The sequence below is a fragment of the Macaca mulatta genome, chromosome 3 (assembly GCF_049350105.2).
Source record: "Macaca mulatta isolate MMU2019108-1 chromosome 3, T2T-MMU8v2.0, whole genome shotgun sequence".
In the NCBI taxonomy this organism is placed as follows: domain Eukaryota; kingdom Metazoa; phylum Chordata; class Mammalia; order Primates; family Cercopithecidae; genus Macaca; species Macaca mulatta.
This window is the reverse complement of record NC_133408.1, coordinates 38,812,136-38,833,288: the sequence shown is the minus strand read 5'-3', so window position 1 is coordinate 38,833,288 and position 21,153 is coordinate 38,812,136. Positions and strand designations below refer to the sequence as shown.

The window sequence follows — 21,153 nt, the reverse complement described above, 5'->3', positions numbered from 1 at the left end:
CTGGCTTACAGCCGGGGACCACTCTCAGCTCCCAGTGACTGCTGTCAGGTTGTCCCCGTGATGCCCTGGAGAACTTCCGTGGCATCACACACTTCTCACACTTCATATCTCTCTGACTTCTCTTCCGTGACCAGCTGGAGAGAACTCTGGGCTTTGAAGGAGCACACGTGATTAGGTTTGGCCCAATGAATAACCTCCATATCTCAAAGTCAGCTGATAGACAACCTTAATTATTATATCTGCAGAATCTCTTCTCCCATGCAGCATAATCACAGAGTGAGCCCAGAGGGCAGAGATCATGGAGCCATCTTAGAATTCTGCCTACCATAGTGACCTTCCATGCTTTTTCTGTGCTTATATTATTCTGCAGGGGACTTCTTACATATGTACATACATACCTACAGGGTTCTTTTTGTCAAAGATTTTTGTTTCTTTGTTTTTTGTTTTAAATGGAATCATCTGTGTAGTGTGGGTAAAAGGAATGAAGAAAAAAATGAAAAGAAAAAAATGGGGGAATCATATACTTAGTTTTCTGTATTTTTCATACCAGATCCTGTCTGGAAATTACATCGTGTGTTATACCTCCAATGCATTCATCTTAATGGTTATGGAATATTCCTTGGTGTAGACGAAACACTATGTATTTGGGGATTGTTAGGAAGAATTTTGCAACTTACCTTCCTACGTATACCATATTTCACCAAAGAAAAGATGTTATCAGTAGTAAGATCACCAGTGTTAACCAACATAAAAAATACGACAATTAAACTAGGACATAATACTTTCTTATTATCTAGGATTTTTATTTTTTACTTAAGCTATGTCGTATCTAAAGATTTATTTCAACACAGATTTTGATCTGTATTCGTTTTGTGCATACACAGAAAGGTATGCAAGACTGAAATGAATTTAGAGTCTAAGTCTTTTCAAATCAGAGCCATCCCTGTCCACACTCCCCACACAGTATCATTTTATTTGTCCTCAAGCGGATTGGTGATGTGGCATCCCCTGCTGTCTCATCTCTAGTATGTTCTTCCAAGCCACTTGCATATTCAGTCTGCAAGTTTGTTGCAGATAACAGCTGGAAGGTATGTTCATTCTTTGGATGGTCCTGAATTAACTGAAATGTTGCAGAATCTCGCCCCAGGCAACAACAACCAAGTTCTCGCCTCACAGCTGCAGCCTGGCTGACATTCCACAGAATACAGGATGCCTTCCAGTTCCAGAGATGTTAGAAGATAAACACGTGTGTTTAGGAGTTGATGGAATTAATCCTATGAATGTTCGTTCATTCATTCATTCATTCATTCTTGTAGTAGAATGAAAACTATGTACACTTAAAAATTTTTACTTATTTTCACCAAAGTTATGTATATATATGCACAGTTAAAGCAATACTTTCTCATTACTAATTAAAAGCAAAACAGCAGTTCTCTGCCATAGCCATTCCTTCTTCGCAGTATTGAACTCCCCACAACCACTTTCAACTGTGAACTGTTTCTTTTTGGCTTTTAATTCCTTATCTTTTTTTTTTTTTTTTTTTTTTTTTTTTTTTTTGAGACGGAGTTTCCCTCTTGTTGCCCAGGCTGGAGTGCAATGGCATGATCTCGGCTCAACGCAACCTCTGCCTCCCAGGTTCAAACGATTCTCCTGCTTCAGTCTCCCAAGTAGCTGGGATTACAGGCATGTGCCACTATGCCTGGCTAATTTTGTATTTTCGTTAGAGATTAGGTTTCTCCACGTTGGTCAGGCTGGTCTCAAACTTCTGACCTCAGGTGATCTGCCTGCCTCGGCCTCCCAAATTGCTGGGATTACAGGCGTGAGCCACCAGGCCCGGCCTAATTCCCTGTCTTTAAATAACAAATGTATCCTGCTATGTCTTGATTTTTTAAAATTTTAGACATTTTCTAGTGACTTCCTTCAATGGAAAATGAGAACTTAGGTCTTTTCACCACCCCCCTCTCCAAATTTCCAATTCCTATTGCCCAATCTTCTCAATATAGTTATTTTTTTTAGATTAATAATCAGGGTTTGCATTTTTATGATCATGTGTAGCTTTTCACAACTAAAGATGGATCTATACAAAGATTGTTTTTCCTTCCTGTCCAACTTTTTTTTTTTTTTTGTAGGACAATAATTATTGTCCTTCTTGCTTGTCCGTTCTTTTCCTTGGTACTTTTTATTATTTCCACATTCCCGTAACAGTCTTAATTGTCTTCCCTCTTTTAAGATGTTTAGATATATTCAATATCTTATCAATTTCAGCTTCTTGGAGCCGTCTTCCTTGTCTCTGTTGGATTATAACGTAAAGAAATGTATTTGCTGAGTTTTTTTTTTTCAGTTTTATTATAAGAGGTATTTTTATACCATAAAATTTGCCTGTTTTTAGTATACAATCGAATGAATTTTTAGTAAATTTACAAAGTTGTGTGATCATCATCACAGTCCAGTCAGCATTTTTTTTTTTTTTTCAGACTGGGTCTCACTCTGTCACCCAGGCTGGAGTGCAGTACCGCGATCTTAGCTCAGGAGATCGAGACCATTCCTGGCTAACACGGTGAAATCCCGTCTCTACTAAAAATACAAAAAAAAATTAGCCGGGCGTGGTGGCGGGCGCCTGTAGTCCCAGCTACTCTGGAGGCTGAGGCAGGAGACTGGCGTGAACCCGGGAGGCGGAGCTTGCAGTGAGCTGAGATCGCGCCACAGCACTCCATCCTGGGCGACAGAGCGAGACTCCATCTCAAAAAAAAAGAAGATTGTACCTCTGGGACAAAAGAGACAAATATGCAGTGGTGGCTGAGATGAAACAGCGCCCTCCACAGGGCGGTCGGTGTTGGTGGCCTGCCCAGCGCCATGCTGGATGCGGTGAGCAGGACTGTGCTTCGCTGGTAACTGTGACCCGCTCGAAGAAAAGGGCTCACAGGCTTCCCAGGGTAACTAGCTACGGCCCCTGGTTTCGGCTGCAGAAAGTTCTTGGTTCCGCCACGCCGCTCTCTCCTCGGCACAGCCCTGGAGAGCTCCGTCTCCATCTGTGTCTGCCTAACAAATGGCTTAAGCATTTTATCTCCTCAGTTACCCATTATCTTAATTAGGTTTTCAGTTGCTTCTCAGAGAGCGCGATTGTTGTTCCCTGAGTAAGACTCTAATTAGTCTGAGGCGGTCCAAGTTTCATCATGGAAATCATTCCCTAGAGTATGTAAAAAAAATAATAATAATTTCTTCTCCCTCTAAAAAAAATGGAACCTCTTAATTTGCCGACAATTTGGAAAATAAGTGAAAGTATAAAGAAAGGAGTAGAAATCACCTGTTGGCTCACCTCCTGGAGAGAATCATTTTCAACGTTTTGGTGCTTTTCATTCTGGTGTTTTCTTAGTGTATGCATTCATTTACTTCATTTAGTGATCGATTAGAGATGGGGTTCTGGCGTTTTCTCAGAATATGCCTTCATTTTCTGACTTTATTTATGAGGTCTTGCTCTGTCACCCAGGCTGGAGTGCAGTGGCACAATCATAGCTCATGCAGCCTCCATCTCGTGGGTTCAATAGTTACTCCTGCCTCCATCTCCTGAGTAGCTGGGACAAGGTGTGTCCCACCACATCTGGCTCATCTTTTTATTTTTGTGGATTCGGTGTCTGGCTGTGTTACCTAGTCTGCTCCCAAACTCCTGGCTTCAAGTGATCCTCCTGCCTCAGCCTCCCAAAGTACTGGGATTACAGGCATGAACCACCATGCGCAGCCTACATTAGCTTTCTTTAGGTTAGGTTTCTAAAGTATTCTGCAAATATAATTTTCATATACAGGACACCTCTCGCTTCTTTCTTCCTTTTTATTTTTTATTTTTTTCCTATGTAGGTCAAATTCTGACACCCCTTGCTTCTTAATTCGCTCCCTTTCCTCGATCCTAGCACTCAGGGGCCACATGTGGTTGACATGATTTGCTTCTGATCTTTAAAAATATTACTGGCCAGGTGCAGTGGCTCATACCTGTAATCCCAGCACTTTGGGAGACTGAGGTGGGAGGAATGCCTGAGCACAGGAGTTTGGGACCAGCCTGGGCAAAATAGCGAGACCCTGTCTCTACAAAAAATACAAAATTAGCTGAGTGTGGTGGTGTCCACATGTAGTCCCAGCTACTTGGGAGACTGAGGCAGAAGGATTGCTTGAACCCAGTAGGTAGAGGCTGCAGTGAGCTGTGATTGTGCCACTGCACTCCAGCCTGGGTGACAGAGCAAAACCCTGTCTCAAAAACACCACAAAACAGTCTGAATTTTGCTAATTCACCATGTCTAGTCACCTTGCTAACTTCACTTGTTAATTGTAATAATTTTTTCCATAGATTCTTTTGCATTTCCTGCATACACAATCACATTGTCTGCAAAATAATGATAATTGAATTTGCTTCCTTCTTTCTTTTCTTTTTTTTTTTTTTTTAGACAGAGTCTCACTCTGTTGCCAGGCTGGAGTGCAGTGGTGTGATCTCAGCTCACTGCAACCTCTGCCTCTCAGATTCAAGCAATCCTTCTGCCTCAGCCTCCCAAGTAGCTAGGACTACAGGTGCCTGCCACCATGCCCAGCTAACTTTTTGTATTTTTAGTACAGATGGGGTTTCACCATGCTCGTCAGGATAGTCTGGATCTCTTGACTTCGTGATCTTTCTGCCTCGGCCTCCCAAAGTGCTAGGATTACAGGCGTGAGCCACTGAGCCTGGCAACTTCTTTCTTTTCAATCCTGTATCTTTCCTCTATTTTTCCCCGCCTGTTGTACTGACTAGGACCTAGTACAAAGTTGAAGAGAAGTGGTTACAGCAGGCATCATTGTCTTGTTCCTGATGGCAAGAGGAAGTTACATATACAGTCTCCCTAGAATTGTTTCCCTAATGGGAGAATTGGTTCCCAAAAGTGAGGCTAATATGTTCCTGTCTAGCCACAGTTGCTTTGTAGGGCTTTTTTTTTTTTTTTTTTTTTTTGGAGTCTCGCTCTGTCACCCAGGCTGGAGTGTAGTGGCGTGATCTTGGCTCACTGCAACCTCCGCCTTATGGGTTCAGGCAATTCCCCTGTCTCAGCCTCCCGAGTAACTGGGATTACAGGCACCCACCATCATGCCTGGCTAATTTTTGTATTTTTAGTAGAGACGGTTTTCCCCACGTTGTCCAGGCTGGTCTTGAACTCCTGACCTCAGGTGATCCACCTGCCTCGGCCTCCCAAAGGGCTGGGATTACAGGCATGAGCCACAGCACCCAGCCTTTGTAGGGTTTCTGTAATGAGAATAAAATGGAATTAGATGCAAAATGCCCAGAATCAAGCTGGCCATGGCATAGGGAGGTGCTTACCAAATTATGCCTAAGCAGTTCTTTTTTGTACATTTGAAATGATTTTCCTTCAAGGACTGCTTGATGGTCTTACGGCTCTGTGTCGTTTGCTAGCTTAGAAAAGGGTGCTTCAGCTAAAAGAAGACTCATTTCAGGCCCATCTGACCTCTGTGTTTTGCAGCAGTAACTGCAGAGTTTATTTAGCAGCGCGTCCCCGGCTGTTACTAGGGGCCACTTTAAAATCCTCTCTTGGCCGAGGGCAGTGGCTCACGCCTGTAATCCCAGCACTTTGGCCGGCCAAGGCAGGCGGATCACGAGGTCAAGAGATCGAGACCATCCTGGCCAACATGGCGAAACTCCGTCTGTACTAAAAATACAAAAAATTAGCTGGCGGGGGCAGGGTGGTGTGGCAGGCGCCTATAATCCTAGATACTCGGGAGGCTGAGGCACAATAATCACTTGAATCCGGGAGGCAGAGGTTTCAGTGAGCCGAGATGGCACCACTGCACTCCAGCCTGGGCAACAGAGCGAGACTCCTCAAAAAAAAAAAACAAAAAACTATCTCTTGCCAGGCATGGGGGTGTGCGCCTATAGTCCCAGCTATTCTGAGGCCCTGAGGCCAGATGTTCGAGGCTGCAGGGCGTTATGGTGACCACGCCTGTGAATCCACACTGCACTCCAGCCTGGGCAACATAGCAAATAAGTAAAATGGTCTCCCGTTCCCCAGTAGCGGTCAAGTTCCGCAGCCCAGGAACGTTTCATTATCCCCTCTGTCTCCAGTCCTAGTCACCTCATCTCTGAGGCCTGAAAGTGAGGATGGGTGACAGAAACGGTTCCAAGTTGTATATATCATTATTCCAAACCATCAAGAGCCGGGGAGGGAAGAGAAAACAGGATCAGGAGGTGAAAGCTGCTGGCTGAGTTTATAGAGGAACTGAGCGACATTCAGGAAAAGCCTGTGTTTTTCTTTCCAGGGCTGGTCAGAGTCTGTGGGAGCTGGTGACGGTCACCAGCTGCTTGTCCAGGTCCCCTGTGTACCCCCGGCACACAGAGCCCCACCCTCTCTGCCAGCAGCCGGTCACTAGGCACTGCCTTCTCGAGGAGGGGAGGGGGTGGCCTAGACAGAGTTGTGTGTCGTGGCTGCATGCCGTCCCCTCGCCTTTCCTCCAGCAGTGACTGCCTCACCTGGGAGATGAGGCTGTGCTCAGCAGCTCGGCTTGGCCCAGGCTGGGGAGGAAGTCCACTAACAGGGCTTCAGGGACACAGAGCTCAGCGCTATTTCGTTACGGCCTGTGCTGTGAGAGTAGAAGAAGGATGTCAACAACGACCGTCCCATCCCCATCTTCCCCATTGCCCCGGCGCCCTGCACTTTCTACTCCTTCCATCCCATGTCAAAGGCAAACATTTCATGGCCAGGCAGGCCTGTCTGCGAACCATGGTCCCTTAGGAGGCCTGCATTGCTATTCCAACCTCTGGCCTTGTCACGTCTTTTGTTTTTTTTTATTTTTTTTTTCTTCGAGACAGGTTCTTGCTCTGTTGCCCAGGCTGGAATGCAGTGGCGTGATCATAGCTCACTGCAGCCTCGACCTCCTGGGCTCTGGGCTCTGGTGATTCTACCACCTCAGCCTCCCAAGTAGCTGGGACTGCAGGCACACACCACCACGCCCAGCTAATTTTTGTATTTTTTTGTAGAGACAGGGTCTTTGCGATATTGCTCAACCTGGGCTTGAACTCAAGCCATCCTCCTGCATTGGCCTCCCAAAGTGCTGGTATTACAGGCGTGAGCCACTGGGCCTGGCCTTGTGTTATCTTCTTAAAATGTCAGAAAGTGTACGTTTTGCTTCTGAGGCTGGGACCCCATGTATTAGCAGATGTTTGGAGCCAGGCAGGTCCCTGAGGGATGCTGTGGGTGAAATAGGGCTACACACCAAGGTCCTAGTTACCCAGACCCTGCCTTATTCCTGGGCCAGGTTGTTTTTCTGCCTCTCCACCAGAGCAGATCAACAAGGGGCAGCAGGGGAGACCCGCCCCCGCCGGCTTCCTCTGCAGGAACTGACAGACACTTATCCTGAGAAGGATTGAAATTGACACTAAATCAAACTGGAGGCTCCCCAGCAAGCTCTCCCAGTGCTTTTGGGTGTCACCTTGCTCCCTGTAAGGAACCTCTGTGGACAGGGCTTTGGGGGAGGGGGAGTGCTCTGGCAGTGGCTCCTCTTCCTGGCTGCTGTGTTCTAGAACCTTCCAGATGGCATTTACCAATACAGATTCCTGGACATCCCTCAAACCTACGCAGCACCTCTGTTCCCAGTGAACTCAGTCACGCCAGGGCAGGAACATTCCCAGAGATCCCTGAAGAAGACGAGGGTGTTGGGGCCACAGCTGACCTCGGCTAAAACTAGGCAGCCCATCTTGTCCCTCACATGGGGTAGGCAACGAAAGACATGGGTATATTCTGGCTTGCAGCCTGGAGGTGTCCCCTTCACCCACAGCAGGGACTGGCACTTTATTTAAGATGAATAACTTCCCATCTAAAATTACTGTTATGAAAGGCTGCGGCCATCCTGCCATTTTGCTTTATTGTAATTCATTTGTTTTGAAATAGTGGTTTCCTTTTGTTGTCGTTTTGTTTTGTTTTGAGACGGAGTCTCCCTCTGTTGCCAGGCTGGAGTACAATGTCGTGATCTCGGCTCACTGCAACCTCCGCCTCCCGGGTTCAAGCGATTCTCCTGCCTCAGCCTCAGGAGTAGCTGGGACTATAGGCGCCCGCCACCACGCCCAGCTAATTTTTGTATTTTTAGTAGAGACGAAGTTTCACTGTGTTAGCCAGGATGGTCTCGATCTCTTGACCTTGTGATCCGCCCGCCTCAGCCTTCCAAAGTGCTGGGATTACAGGCGTGAGCCACCATGCCCGGCCAGAAATAGTGGTTTCTTGATGATGTATTTCTCACTGAACTTATTTCATGTTGGTGGAATCTCCCATCGGTTGCATAGGGGCCCCTGGGGTGACCCTGTTCTTGGCAAAGAACATACCTGTATAAGACCCCCAAACCAGGCAGTCCCTAAAATTGCAAAGCCCTGACCTCCCCTTCCTGAGCAATTTGCTGCCAGGTCTGAGGGCCTTGAAACCTCCACACTGTGTGTCTAGCGATGGCGCCATGCGATGCTTCTGAAGGTGGCTGGGGTCAGCATTGGGAGAGATGCTCTCGACATGCATCTGTCTCCCTCCACCCAAAGGCCAAGTGGGGGCGATTTCTGTCCCAGTTCAGGCAGATCCACCCTGGGACTGCACAGCGCTGACACACTCAGGTGACTCAGGTGATGAAGCTGTATCAGGTCAGGCACAAACAGGGCTCGATTGCAGCTCTCTGTGTGGGAACTTGGGAGGCCACATCAGCCCCCAACAAGCCTGACAGCAGACCCCCTGGGAACACGAGTGCTGGGATCCCATCTCCTGCAGCCTCATCTTGGGACAGGGCCAAGTCACAAAGCCACACGTGAGCAAGAGGCCTTTCAAACTTCTGTGATTTTTACTTTAACAGAAGTGTTTATGCTGGGCACGGTGGCTCACACCTGTAATTCCAGCACTTTGGGAGGCCTAGGTGGGCGGATCACTTGAGGTCAGGAGTTCAAGACCAGCCTACCCAAGATGGTGAAACCCCGTCTCTAATCTAAAGATACAAAAATTAGTCCAGCATGGTGGCACACACCTGTAATCCCAGTTACTTGGGAGGCTGAGGCAGGAAAATCACTCGAACCCAGGAGGCAGAGGTTCCAGTGAGCCGAGATTTTGCTACTGCTACTCCAGCCTGGGCAACAGAGTGAGACTCTGTCTCAAAACAAACCAACAAAAGAGTTTTTAAAAATAAAGTATCATCGGTTACATTTACCTGACACCTGGGTTCCCACCTCCCAGATTGGACAGGTAAAGATTTCTATCGTATTTGTTTAGAGTTTTTAAAAATGAAATAAGTCAACCATGATATAAAGTTATGATAATATATTTATTATAAATTATATATAACATATATTCTGTTACATACTGGACGCTATACTACATCCTGTGAAACTGAAGTCATTTCTTCCACCACCCCTAGGCTTACTCCGCTGCCTGCTGAGGACAGCCACCATGTGGTAAATTCACCGTGTGCCTTGCTGTTCTGTAAAATAGCTCTACATTGATCACACGTTTGGCTGTAAAACACATTTGTTTGAATTCTCAGCGAATTAAAAAACACTGAAATTATACCAACCACACTCTCTGACCCCAGCCCAACAAAAATAGAAATCAGCACTAAGAGGATTGCTCAAAACCATACAATTACATGGAAATTAAACAACCTACTCCTGAATGACTTTGGAGTAAAAAATAGCTTTGCATGCAAATATATAGAAACCATAAGCGATGTACAGCGGTGTTTTAGGTGCTTTAAAAAAACCTGAGCCAACGCGTCATACCATGTGTTATGTCATGTCACGTGTCACCTGAAGCTTTGCTCTTTCACCCTGTGGTCATGTACACAGCTGGCTACGGTCTTCTCTCTGCAGAGCTCTCTTCCCATGCATGGCAGCTCCCTGTGAGGGGCGATTGGGTGGGTTCTGGAATTTGCTAACTCAAGCAGTGCTGAATGCACGTGTGCACGTGTGCATGCATGTGTGCACGAGTGCACGGGTCCTGCTGTCTGTCCCACAGCAGGGGACTGAGGAGCAGAGTGGCGTGGTCAGTTGCTGTCCACACTGGCCATGCCCGCAGCCGTGCCATTGTTGGCATTGGCTGCTGCTGCTGCTTCACCTCCCCTACACCTGCACTCAGAGGGAGGCTCTGTCATGCTTGTGGCCTTGGGTGCAGGGACAACGCCGCCACCCAGAGGAGAGGCCTCACCTCCAGCCCCTCGTTGAAGACTGGCAGCCTGGCCCTTCTGCACTCATGCAGGCCCACCCAGCACCAGGAAGGAGACCCTGGGAGTGGCCCCTGCGTGTCAGCATTGGTTCTGACCTGCAGACATCCCAGCCCTGGGCCTGAGGAGGCTGTGGGGCCTTGCCTGGAGGAGCAGGGTACACTCAGCTGCGAGCCACTTGCCTGGGGCTGCAGCCCCAGGGGACACGGGCCTGGGACATCCTGTGCCACATTTGTGGCCAGGCCCCCTGGGAGCCCCTGGGACTCTAGGAGGAGAAGCAACCCTTCCTGCCCCATGGCCCTGGGACTTCTAGAAGGTCACTCTGAGGTCACCTCCTGCAACCCGGCCCCAGAGTTGGGAAAAACTTGGGGGCCAGAGCATCATCTGGAGTTGTTTTTGTTCTTCTTTCAGATCTGACCCCACAGTTGTGCAATGAGGCTGAGCTGTGGGGCTCATAAGGCTTGTGGGAGTGGCAGGTGGGACAAGGTAGGGGAACCAGGCCCCACCTGCTGGGCACCTGCTGCCCGCCAGGCTGGGCCGGGTTCTGCAGCCGGCAGGAGCACAGGCAATGAGCAGCCAAGCCCAGCAGCCTCGCACTGCGGCTGGGCGGCCTCCCTCACGCCCCAGCCCCCCGCGGGCTGCAGATGCACAGGCTGCCGGCTGCCTTGGGAAGGACGGTGGGGCCGCTGGCGCTGGTAAGGGTCGTCCTCGGCCAGCTGCCGCCTCCCTCCATCCGGCTTTTGTTTGGTTTTATTGGGAATGGCTGGAGGAAAGGCCGCCACAGATGGGGACGGATCTTAACCTGAAAGGCTGCATACAGGGAACTCAGCAGAGGGCTCAGAAAAGACAGCGCCAGGTCAGCTGGGGACTGGTGAGCGGTTTTCGTCTATTGCAGCCGACTGGCTTTCCCAGAGCATGCATTTAGAGTATGTGTCTGTATTTATGAGATTTTACGTCGTCTTCTAAGGGTGTGTGTTATCTCTGAACTGTGTGTGCATGTTTGTGTGCACATGTATGTGTTAATGTGTGTGGGTGTATGTGTGTTGGCATGAGTATATGTGTGTGCACGTGTGTTTGTGTGTGCATGTGTGTTTTGTGTGGGTGCATGTGTGTGCATGTGTGTGTTGGCGTGTATGTGTGTGCCCATGTGTGTTTATGTGTGTGTATGAGTGTGTGTGCATGTGTGTATGCGTTTTTGTGTGGGTGCATGTGTATTTGTGGGCATGTGTATGCACAAGTGTGTTTGTGTGTGTGGCTGCTTTGGCTTGGGGGTGTCAGAGGCAGCCTTGGGAAGGAGGCAGCCATGCTGTTGCAGGAGGAGGCTATCGGCAGCCCCATGGGCTGGGGTGACGTGGCTCAGTGACACCTCCTCCTTGTAAAGTGGGGGCAGGATGATGACCAGCCTGTCTCATCTCATGAGAGCACCCCCCCAGGGGAGTTTCGCCCGGTGCCCAGATGGATGGGGCAGGGCTCTGGAGGTGGCATGGTGACCTTGCAGAGGCCCAGGCTGCCGTGGGAAAACGTTTGTGGTTTGAGGCCCTGTGGGCCGTGGTGCTGGCTGGTTGGGCAGGCCTCGTGCGACCCAGGGCTGCCAAAGGCAGGCGTGGTCCCCTCAGCCTGAGGATTTGACAGGCAGGCTGCTGGCTCTGAGATTGTCCTGCGGGTGCCATGGTGATGCCAAGGCATTGTCTGGTTTTTCAAGGGGCGTGGCTAGAGGGCAGAGTCCTTGAGTCTCCACCAGACCTGTTTTGACAGAACAGTGACAGGCATTAGGACATGTGGCTTAGTGGGATTTGAGCTCAGGAGGATCTGGGACGTGGGCGCTATTAGATTAGACTTTTTTTTTTTTTTTTTTTTTGCGGGGGATGGAGTTTTGCTCTTGTCACCCAGGCTGGAGTGCAATGGTGCAATCACAGCTCACTGCAACCTCCGCCTCCTGAGTTTAAGTCATTCTGGTGCCTCAGCCTCCTGAGTAGCTGGGATTACAGATGCGCACCACCACGCCCAACTAATTTTTGTATTTTTAGTAGAAATGGGGTTTTCACTATGTTGGCTAGGCTGGTCTCGAACTCCTGACCTCAGGTGATCCCCCCACCTCGGCCTCCCAAAGTGCTGGGATTACAGGGGTGAGCCACCGCGCCCAGCCCTGGTGCTATTAGACTTCTAACTGTTCACCCTGCGTTGCTTCTCTTCCAGGGATAAACGCCCAGGCCCGGAGGCTGCAGCGGAGTCGTGCAAAGGGAACCCCAGCCCTGGCCCTGGGGGATGCCCGGAGCTCTCCTCCGCCCCGGTTGCGCCGCACAGTCAGTGAGACCAGCCTGAGCCCAGTGAACGCCCTGCCTGCTGCCACCCAGGGCTCTGAGGAGCCCGGCCCGGACACCATGCGGTACTCGCTGTACCATTCCCCGCACTTGCTCCTTCTGCAGGGCTACAGCCAGCAGCACGTGAGCCTCCCCTCCTGACACTCACTGCTCGGTGCCACTGCAGGGACAGCAGGCGGGACTCAGAAGTCAAGGCCTCCTCCCGCCTTTAGCCCAGTCGGCCACGAGCTCTGTGGCTGCAGCCCCTCTGTCTGTGCCGAGGCTGTGGAGTGGGGTGGCAAGGGCAGATGTAGAGTCATCCACATTTTCCCTGTCCAGGCCACGGCGGGCGGCGGTGGGGGCTCCTCACTTCCCCAGCCCCAGAGTGGGTGTCCTCAGCACCAGGCGCTTTCAGGGAGAACTCCTCAGGCCTTCCCAGGCTGGGTCTCCCACCTGGCTCTGGGGAAGGGCATGGGCAGGTGGCCAGAGCAGGCGGCCAGGGCCAGTCTGCTTCCTGCTCCAGGCGAGGGGGGTGCTGAGTCACCAATTGGTGGCCACATTCTCTGAGGGGGCACCGAGAAACGGCCCTACCCCACCTCCACCTGCCCAGAGCAGTTTCTCACCACTTCCATCTGAGCAGGCAGGCTGTCGCCCCAAGCAGATGCCAGGCACAGGGCCACCTCGCCTCACCTTGCGGGACACTTGCCCTGCCAGACACCTGTTTTCCCTGCCCCCTGCTCGCCCCGCCCCTGCTCGCCCCACCCCTGTTCGCCCCGCCCCCTGCCCTCCTGTGCAACCAGCTCTTTTGCTGCTCATTTCCATGAGCACTTTACAGCCATAGGGCTCCTGTGCGCAGGTCTCAGGTGGCATCTTCTCTCGGGGCGGTGCTCCCACACAGGCGGCGGTGCTCCCACACAGTTTTGGGGATGACCTGGGGGAAGTTATGAAGTCCTTGGTCCAGTCTGTAGAACCAGTGCCTGTTTCCCCGCCGGCCCTGACCTGGCCTCGCCCTGTCTCAAAGTTGGGTCGCTCCCGGGTGTCTCGTGTGCCCCCTGAGCTCCTCTGGGAAACCAACCTCCACTGGGATGGGCCCGGACATCGAGAGGCGGGTTCCTGAGAGCTGCCGGGGCTCTGGTTTGGGGATGGCCAGGGACATGGAGAGCCTGCAGGGACAGCATCCCAGCCACGCGGCTTCAGCAACCAGTGACTAAAGACCGGCCACTTTTCCCGTGTGCTGCTTGCATTGCGCCTGCCCTGAGCGGAGTCTCTTTCAGGACAGCCTGGTGTATGTGCTCAACCGGGACCGGCACACGGTGGGCCAGCGAACCCCCTCCAGCAAGCCCAGCATCAGCCTCTCGGCCCCCGACATCCTGCCTCTGCACTGCACCATTCGCCGGCACCCGCTACCGGACAGCGGCCAGCCCGGGGGGAGGCTGGTCCTGGAACCCATCCCCGGGGCGCCCATCTCCGTCAACTTCTCCGAGGTGGGGCGCAGGACCGTGGTGCTGCACCACGGGGACCTGCTCTCCCTGGGGCTCTACTACCTGCTGCTGTTCAAGGACCCCGCGCAGGCCCAGCCCCTGCCGGCCCGGGCCTTGGCGCGCCTCCGGGCCGTGCCGCAGAGTTGCCGGCTGTGCGGAGCCGCGCTTGGGGCCCGGGATGCCACCTGCCCTACTCAGGCCGCCCTGCCCCGGCGCCAGCAACTGCTCCTGGAGTTTGAGCCCCACCTGGAGGACACGCTGCTGCAGAGGATCATGACGTTGATCGAGCCAGGCGGCGACGACCACAAGCTGACCCCCGCCTTCTTGCTGTGCCTCTGCATCCAGCACTCGGCCACCCACTTCGAGCCGGGCATGTTTGGGCAGCTCCTGCTCAAGATAGCCAGGCTGATCCGCGAGACTATCTGGGTCAGTGTGCTTGGGGTGGGTGGTCTGGGTCGTGTGCTGGTCTGGGGGAGGAGGGGGCCCGGAGCTGGCCCTGGCTGGGGGGCGGGAGCGCCTCTATCTGACCCCTACGGTGCTGTGCCGCTGAGCGCAGGGTGGCGCTTCCCTGCCTGTCGCTGCCTCCCAGCCCCACAGGCCACCAGAAGCAGCCCCAGAGCCCAAGGCGTCAGTTGCAGCACTTTGCCTCTCAGGGTGGGGCTTACATGGGGTCCAAAGTCACCTCCTGAGCTCTGGGCTTGTACCCTCCCTGGGGTCCAGCTGGGCCCAGCACTGTCACGTGCCAGGAGTGAGGTGCCCCTGAGCCTGGGCACCACGAGGCGGAGGTGACATTGATAGCTCTCACAGGCCCCTACCCAAGAGCCCCAGAAGCCCCTGTCTGTGCTAGTGCCCTGTGCTTGCTGCCAGGGGCCGGTTGAGCAGATATCCACTGGAGCCACCCCTGATCCGAGTTTGGAGGTGCAGGGCCTGTCGACTTTTGTGCGTTGACAAACTTTCCTCCAGGCCAGCGTCTCTCATCCCCGGCCCTGTGGACATTGTGGCAGGAGAGCTCCTTGCTGTGGGTCTGGCCTGTGCATTGCAGAGGATTCAGCAGCATCCCTGGCCTCCACCCCTTGATGCTGGTCACACCCCGCCACACACACACATACACACATCCATGGCTACGGGCATTGCCAATGTTCCTGGGAATCCAGTGTGGCTGCCAGTGGGCAGGACTGCCCTGGACCCATGAGTGCTGGAATAGGCATCACACAGTCATGGCCCCCCCACTGGGCCCCACCCCACAGTGACGTGGCTCCCAGGGACCCAAAGGACAGCTCATAGTTGTTCAAGTTCGTTCAGAGACCCTCCGACCCTCGCTAGTCTGGGCCCTGCGTATCCCCGGCAGACATGGGAAGGGGGAACCGCTTGCCTGTAGAAACCTCATTAGTTTCTCATATAGGAATCCACATTTTAAATGTCTGAGACTTTTAAAAAGTAAAAGCCAGCACAGGCTGCCCTGTCCAGAGGTCAGTAGGAGCCGTCTCTATGCACTGTGGGTGTTGTAATCCGGGTGTCTGCGCCTCGTTCCCTCGGGTTCCCGGCATGGGATTTGATGGGAGTGCCACTGCAGCATGCCCCTGTCCCTTCCGTGCAGTCACAGACACAGGGCCAGGTGATGTCTGTGTAGTGTGCGTCCACATCGTGGCCGCTGTGACCGAGAGTTACTTGCTGGCCAGAAGTCATAGGTTTTCGCACGATCATTGTCATTTCCCGAGTCTCGTCTGCGCCCGCCAGGCACTTACTTACAAACCAAACGCTGTTTAATTTCTTTCTCACAACCACCCTCACGATGTAGATACCGCATCCCACGTCACTGAGGTACCAGGGAAACTGAAGCCAGGGGGTTGTAAGCCACTTGCGGAGGGACCCGGGTCCCAGCCTGCGTCCTAGCCACCTGGAGCTGGCTGTGTGGCTGGCCCACTCCCCGCAGCACACCAGGGCTCACCCTGCCCCTAGGCTACAGGCTCTGAAACAGAGGCTCCCAGATGTGAATCACCTGGCCCAGGAATTGAGCTTATAGACATCAGACCGAGCCTGAGTTCACCTCTTGCCCCCGCACCCACTACCCCATGCGAATGTTATTTGCGCGTTTGTTTACTGAAATGTGTGACTCTGTCGCCACTGCCCTGTCCTCATTCCTCACCAAACATATAGGCAGATGCTTAGAGTCTATGCGCAGTCAGCCATCACGGTTACATTTAGCTGGATAATAACTTGCTACTAAGCCAAGAATAATTTTTTTGTTTTTTTCTGAGATGGAGTCTCGCTCTGTCACTCAGGCTGTAGTGCGGTGGCGTGATCTCGTCTCACTGCAACCTTCGCCTCCCAGGTTCAAGCGATTCTCCTGACTCAGCCTCCCGAATAGCTGGGATTATAAGCATACACCACCATACCCGGTTTATTTTTGTATTTTTAATAGAGATGGGGTTTCACCATGTTGTCCAGGCCAGTCTCGAACTCCTGACCTCAAGTGATCTGCCCACCTTGGCCTCCCAAAGTGCTGGGATTACAGGTGTGAGCCACCTTGCCCAGCCTCTACTATTTTTTAAATAGCTGGTTGTTATGTAAGCTAGAGAGTTGTGAGATACTCTATTGTAGGAAACTTGTAGGTCACAGTCGGTAATGGAATGGGAAGATGTTTAAGTCACATGGAAAATGTCCTTTCCAGCACAGCTTGAATAAATAGTGTCACACAGGATGCCTGGGGCAGCATGGCTTGTTTTCATGTCAATGGTATAATGTGTATCTGAACGTGTCCCTGTGTTAGCCTGTTTTTCTCACTTGCTTTTTCTCCTGCTTTGTAATTGTAGGAGAAAACCAAAGAACTAGCAGAGAAACAGGCGCAACTGTGAGTATGACCTGGTTATTGTGCCCGTCTCTGAGCAGCAGGTCCCGGGGGCTCACACTTCCCGGGGGAGCCAAGTCCTGAGGGGTCTCCCCACGCCTTGGGGTCAGCTCCGGGCTTTGTCCTTCCATCCAAGCAGCGACCTTTTTTGCTTCTTTAGTCATCACCCTGGGAAGCTCTGAGTTGGGAAATTGCTTCAGGGCACCCTTAAGACTGGATGGGTGAGATCTTCTTTTTTTTGTTTTGTTTTGTTTTGTTTTGTTTGAGATGGAGTCTTGCTCCATCCCCAGGCTGGAGTGCAATGGTGCAATCTCGGCTCACTGCAACCTCCACCTCCCAGGTTCAAGGGATTCTCTTGCCTCAGCCTCCCGAGTAGCTGGGACTACAGGTGCGCACCTCCATGCCCGGCAATTTTTTTTTTTTGTATTTTCAGTAGAGACAGGGTTTCACCATGTTGACCAGGCTGGTCTCGAACTCCTGAACTCAAGTGATCCACCTGCCGTGGCCTCCCAAAGTACTGGGATTACAGGCGTGAGCCACCATGCCTGGCTTTTTTTTTTTTTTTGGAGAATCTTCACAATTTTATTAAGTATGTATTTTTCACTTTTATTTTAAGTTCAGGGGTACAAGTGCAGCTTGTTATGTAGGTAAACTTGTGTCATGCAGGCTTGTTGTACAGATTATTTCATCACCCAGGTATTAAGCCTTGTACCCATTTGTTGTATTTCCTGATCCTCTCCCTCCTTCCAGCCTCCACCCTCTGAAAGTCCCCAGTGTCTGTTGCTCCCCTCTCTGTGTCCACGTGTTCTCATCATTTAACTCCCACTTGTAAGTGAGAGGGTATTTAGTTTTCTGTTCCTGCGTTAGTTTGCTAAGCATAATAGCCTCTAGCTCCATCCATGTGCCTGCAAAGGACAAGAGCTCATGCTTTTTTTTTTTTTTTGAGATGGAGTTTCGCTCTTGTTGCCCGGGCTGGAGTGTAATAGTGCGATCTCGGCTCACTGCAACCTCTGCCTCTCGGGTTCAAGCGATTCTCCTGCCTCAGCCTCCGGAGTAGCTGGGATTACAGACATGCACCACCACGCCCAGCTAATTTTTTTTTTTAAGCAGAGTCTTGCTCTGTCGACCAGACTGGAGTGCAGTGTCGTGATCTCGGCTCACTGCAAGCTCCGCCTCCTGGGTTCATGCCATTCTCCTGCCTCAGCCTCCCAAGTAGCTGGGACTACAGGTGCCTGCCATCACGGCCAGCTAATTTTTTTTTTTTTTGTATTTTTAGTGGAGACGGCATTTCACCTTGTTAGCCTTCTCCTCCCTTGCTCTCCCCTGATTCTGGGTTAGAAGTAACCTGCTCCTTCAGGGAAAGGCGCAGCTCCTGGGTTAGAGGTAGGGCAGTGCACCGCCACTCTCCAACGGCTGTTTGCACAGAAAGCACTATCTCTACCCTAGACACTGCTGGCGGGCTTGGGAAACCATTTGGTTGGATCTGATACAGACGCACAGCCCCTATGGCCCACATTCCCACTCTCGAGTGGGCCCTGGAGAGACACCTGCTTGTGGAGGGCAGTGTGTCTGCACGGGAGCTGAAGCCGCCACATGACTCCTCCAGGCAGAGGGCTCAGCGGTAGCAGTGAATGACCTTCAGCCACTGCTCTCTCAGTGCAGCTGAATCCAAGACAATGCTTGGAAAAAGCACCCAGCACAGTGTCTGTGGTATGGTTAAATGCATATACACACACACATACACACACACATGTGTGATATTCACAGCCAAACCATCCTGTTTAAGACACACGAGAGATGACACTGATGAAGGCAGAGTGGAAGGTGGTGGCCATGCTAGGCAGTGAGGGAGGGAATGCGTCTGGGGGGCTCAGGCTGAGTGGCTGGCAGCACCCCCTTAAGTCAAGCTGTGGTACACAGAGGCTTGTGTGATTCCCATCCGTGCCTTTATTAGTCTGTTCTCACACTGCTAATAAAGACATATCCGAGACTGGGTAATTGTAAAGGAAACAGGTTTAATGGACTCACAGTTCTCACAATGGACTCACATGGCTGGGGAGGCCTCACAATCGTGGCAGAAGGCAAAGGAGGAACAAGGGCACGTCTTAGATGGCGGCAGATGAGAGAGCGTATGCAGGGGAACTGCCCTTTCTAAAACCATCAGATCTCGTGAGGACTCATTCACTATCAGGAGAAGAGCATGGGAAAGACCCGCCCCCATGATTCCGTTACCTCCCACTGGGCCCCCTCCCACAACACTTGGGAATTGTGGGAGCTACGGTTTAAGATGAGATTTGGGTGGGGACACAGTCAAAGCCTGTGAGTGCCTCACCTACCAAAAATGGTCCATCCATAAAGCCCATTATTGCCATATGTGCCTGCTGATGTCTACCCTAGGTCCATCCTTCTTTCAAAGGTAGGAGGGACAGGCATGGGACAGCTTGGGGACCACTGACCTGGAGTCCCCAGCATCCCCACTGCCCGGCCCAGGGAGAGCTGAGCTCTGAATGCCTTCCACTTTCACTGGCAAACACCTGCTCCCTCCAGCCAGGTCCCGATGCCATGCATTGGGGTGGGTCCTGGCCTGTGAGATCTGGGACTGTGTGAGGGACCCAGGCTCTGCCTCCCAGCCTGACAGGAGGGGGTTCCACAGAAGCCAGGCCCTGGACAGCATCGAAGGGTGATTGACAGCCTAACCCATGGCGAGGAGGTGGTCCAAGCCCGGGCCCCTACAGTGGCGCCTGGCATCTTGTGGGCTTTCAGTGCTGAGGAGAAGTTTGCATGGGAGTTGGGACTGGCCCAGTGACAGGCATGGTGGCCTCCCTCTGGGGCTCTGCTCCAGGACAGCTGGAGTTCTGAGGTTGAGGCAGGGTGTGGAGGGGATGGCAGTGTACCCAGCCCTCATCCTCCTAAGTGCTGAGGTGTGGGGAAGACTGGAACCTTCCACCCCAGCGCCTGTTTGCTGGGCGGCCTGCAGTCTGAAGTGCAGCTCTGGGTGGACCCAGCTTCCTCGTTGACAGGAAGGCCGGGCCCTCTCTGCTGCAGCTGTGCGCTCATGCTGTGCGTTCCGGAACCGTCATCGTTAGGGCATAGAAACAGCCCTGTTTCCATCCCTCATGCACGCCTGGGGGCCTTTTCCTTTTTCCTTTGTAAAATAATGAATCACTTACGAAACCCAGAACAGTACAGACTCCGTCACTCATCCGTGAACCCACACCTGAAACTGACGTGATGATGATGATGATGATGATTTGGGATTTAATATTACTAACATTTTGTTTGCCCTGTTTGCCTCAAATCTTTGTGTTCTGTGTTTCAAATTGTGGATGACTACTGAATTTGACTAAATCATTTTCTGCATCTGTGATCATCATATTTCCCCCCTTTAGTCTGTTAATGTGGAGTCCTACATTCCTAGGTTTTCTTTTTTTTTGAGACAGGGTCTCATTCTGTCACCCAGGCTGGAGTGCACTGGCGCGACCTCAGCTCGCCACAACCTCCGCCTCCACCTCCTGGGCTGAAGCGATTCCTGCTCCTCAGCCTTCAAGCAGCTGGGACTACAGGTGCACGCCACCACACCCGGCTAATTTTTGTGTTTTTTGTAGAGATGGAATTTCACTATGTTCACCCAGGCTGGTCTGGAACTCCTGAGCTCAAGCAGCCTCCCACCTCAACCTCCCAAAGTGTTGGGATTACAGGCGTAAGCCACCGTGCCCAGTCTATATTTTTAATATTTCAAGGAGCCTCCATACTGTTTTCTGTAAAGGCTGTACTAATTTATATTCCCACCAACAGCGTGCAGTCCTTTTGAACACCTGTCATCTGTCATCGTTTTGATAATGGCCATTCTAACAGGAGTGAGGTGGCATCTCATTGTGGTTTTGATTGGCATCTCCCTGACGATTAATGATGTTGACTGTTGATCTTTTTTGTTTTGTTTTGTTTTGTTTTGTTTTGTTTTTTGAAATGGAGTCTCGCTCTGCTGCCCAGGCTGGAGTGCAGTGGCGTGATCTCAGCTCACTGCAAGCTCCGCCTCCCGGGCCCACGTCATTCTCCTGCCTCAGCCTCCCGAGTAGCTGGGACTACAGGCGCCCGCCACCACACCCGGCTAATTTTTTGTATTTTTAGTAGAGACGGGGTTTCACCGTGTTAGCCAGGATGGTCTCGATCTCCTGACCTTGTGATCCGCCCGCCTCAGCCTCCCAAAGTGCTGGGATTACAGGCGTGAGCCACCGCGCCTGGCCGACTGTTGATCTTTTAATTAGGATTTTCCCATCTGAATTAATTGGTAACATCGGTCTACATTCTTTTATTTTTTGCA

General features: G+C 51.7%; 1 protein-coding gene across 4 annotated transcripts in view; it reads left to right on the top strand.

Moving 5' to 3' along the window:
• Window positions 1–21,153, top strand: part of RADIL (Rap associating with DIL domain) — an 80,525-nt gene that overhangs the window by 32,606 nt on the left and 26,766 nt on the right. For all 4 annotated transcript variants that reach the window (XM_001088292.5, XM_077996064.1, XM_077996067.1 and 1 more), the window contains exons 3-5: window positions 12,400–12,647; window positions 13,778–14,410; window positions 16,798–16,835. In XM_001088292.5, coding sequence (XP_001088292.3) covers window positions 12,400–12,647; window positions 13,778–14,410; window positions 16,798–16,835 — 919 coding nt within the window. The remainder of the gene's footprint in view (window positions 1–12,399; window positions 12,648–13,777; window positions 14,411–16,797; window positions 16,836–21,153) is intronic.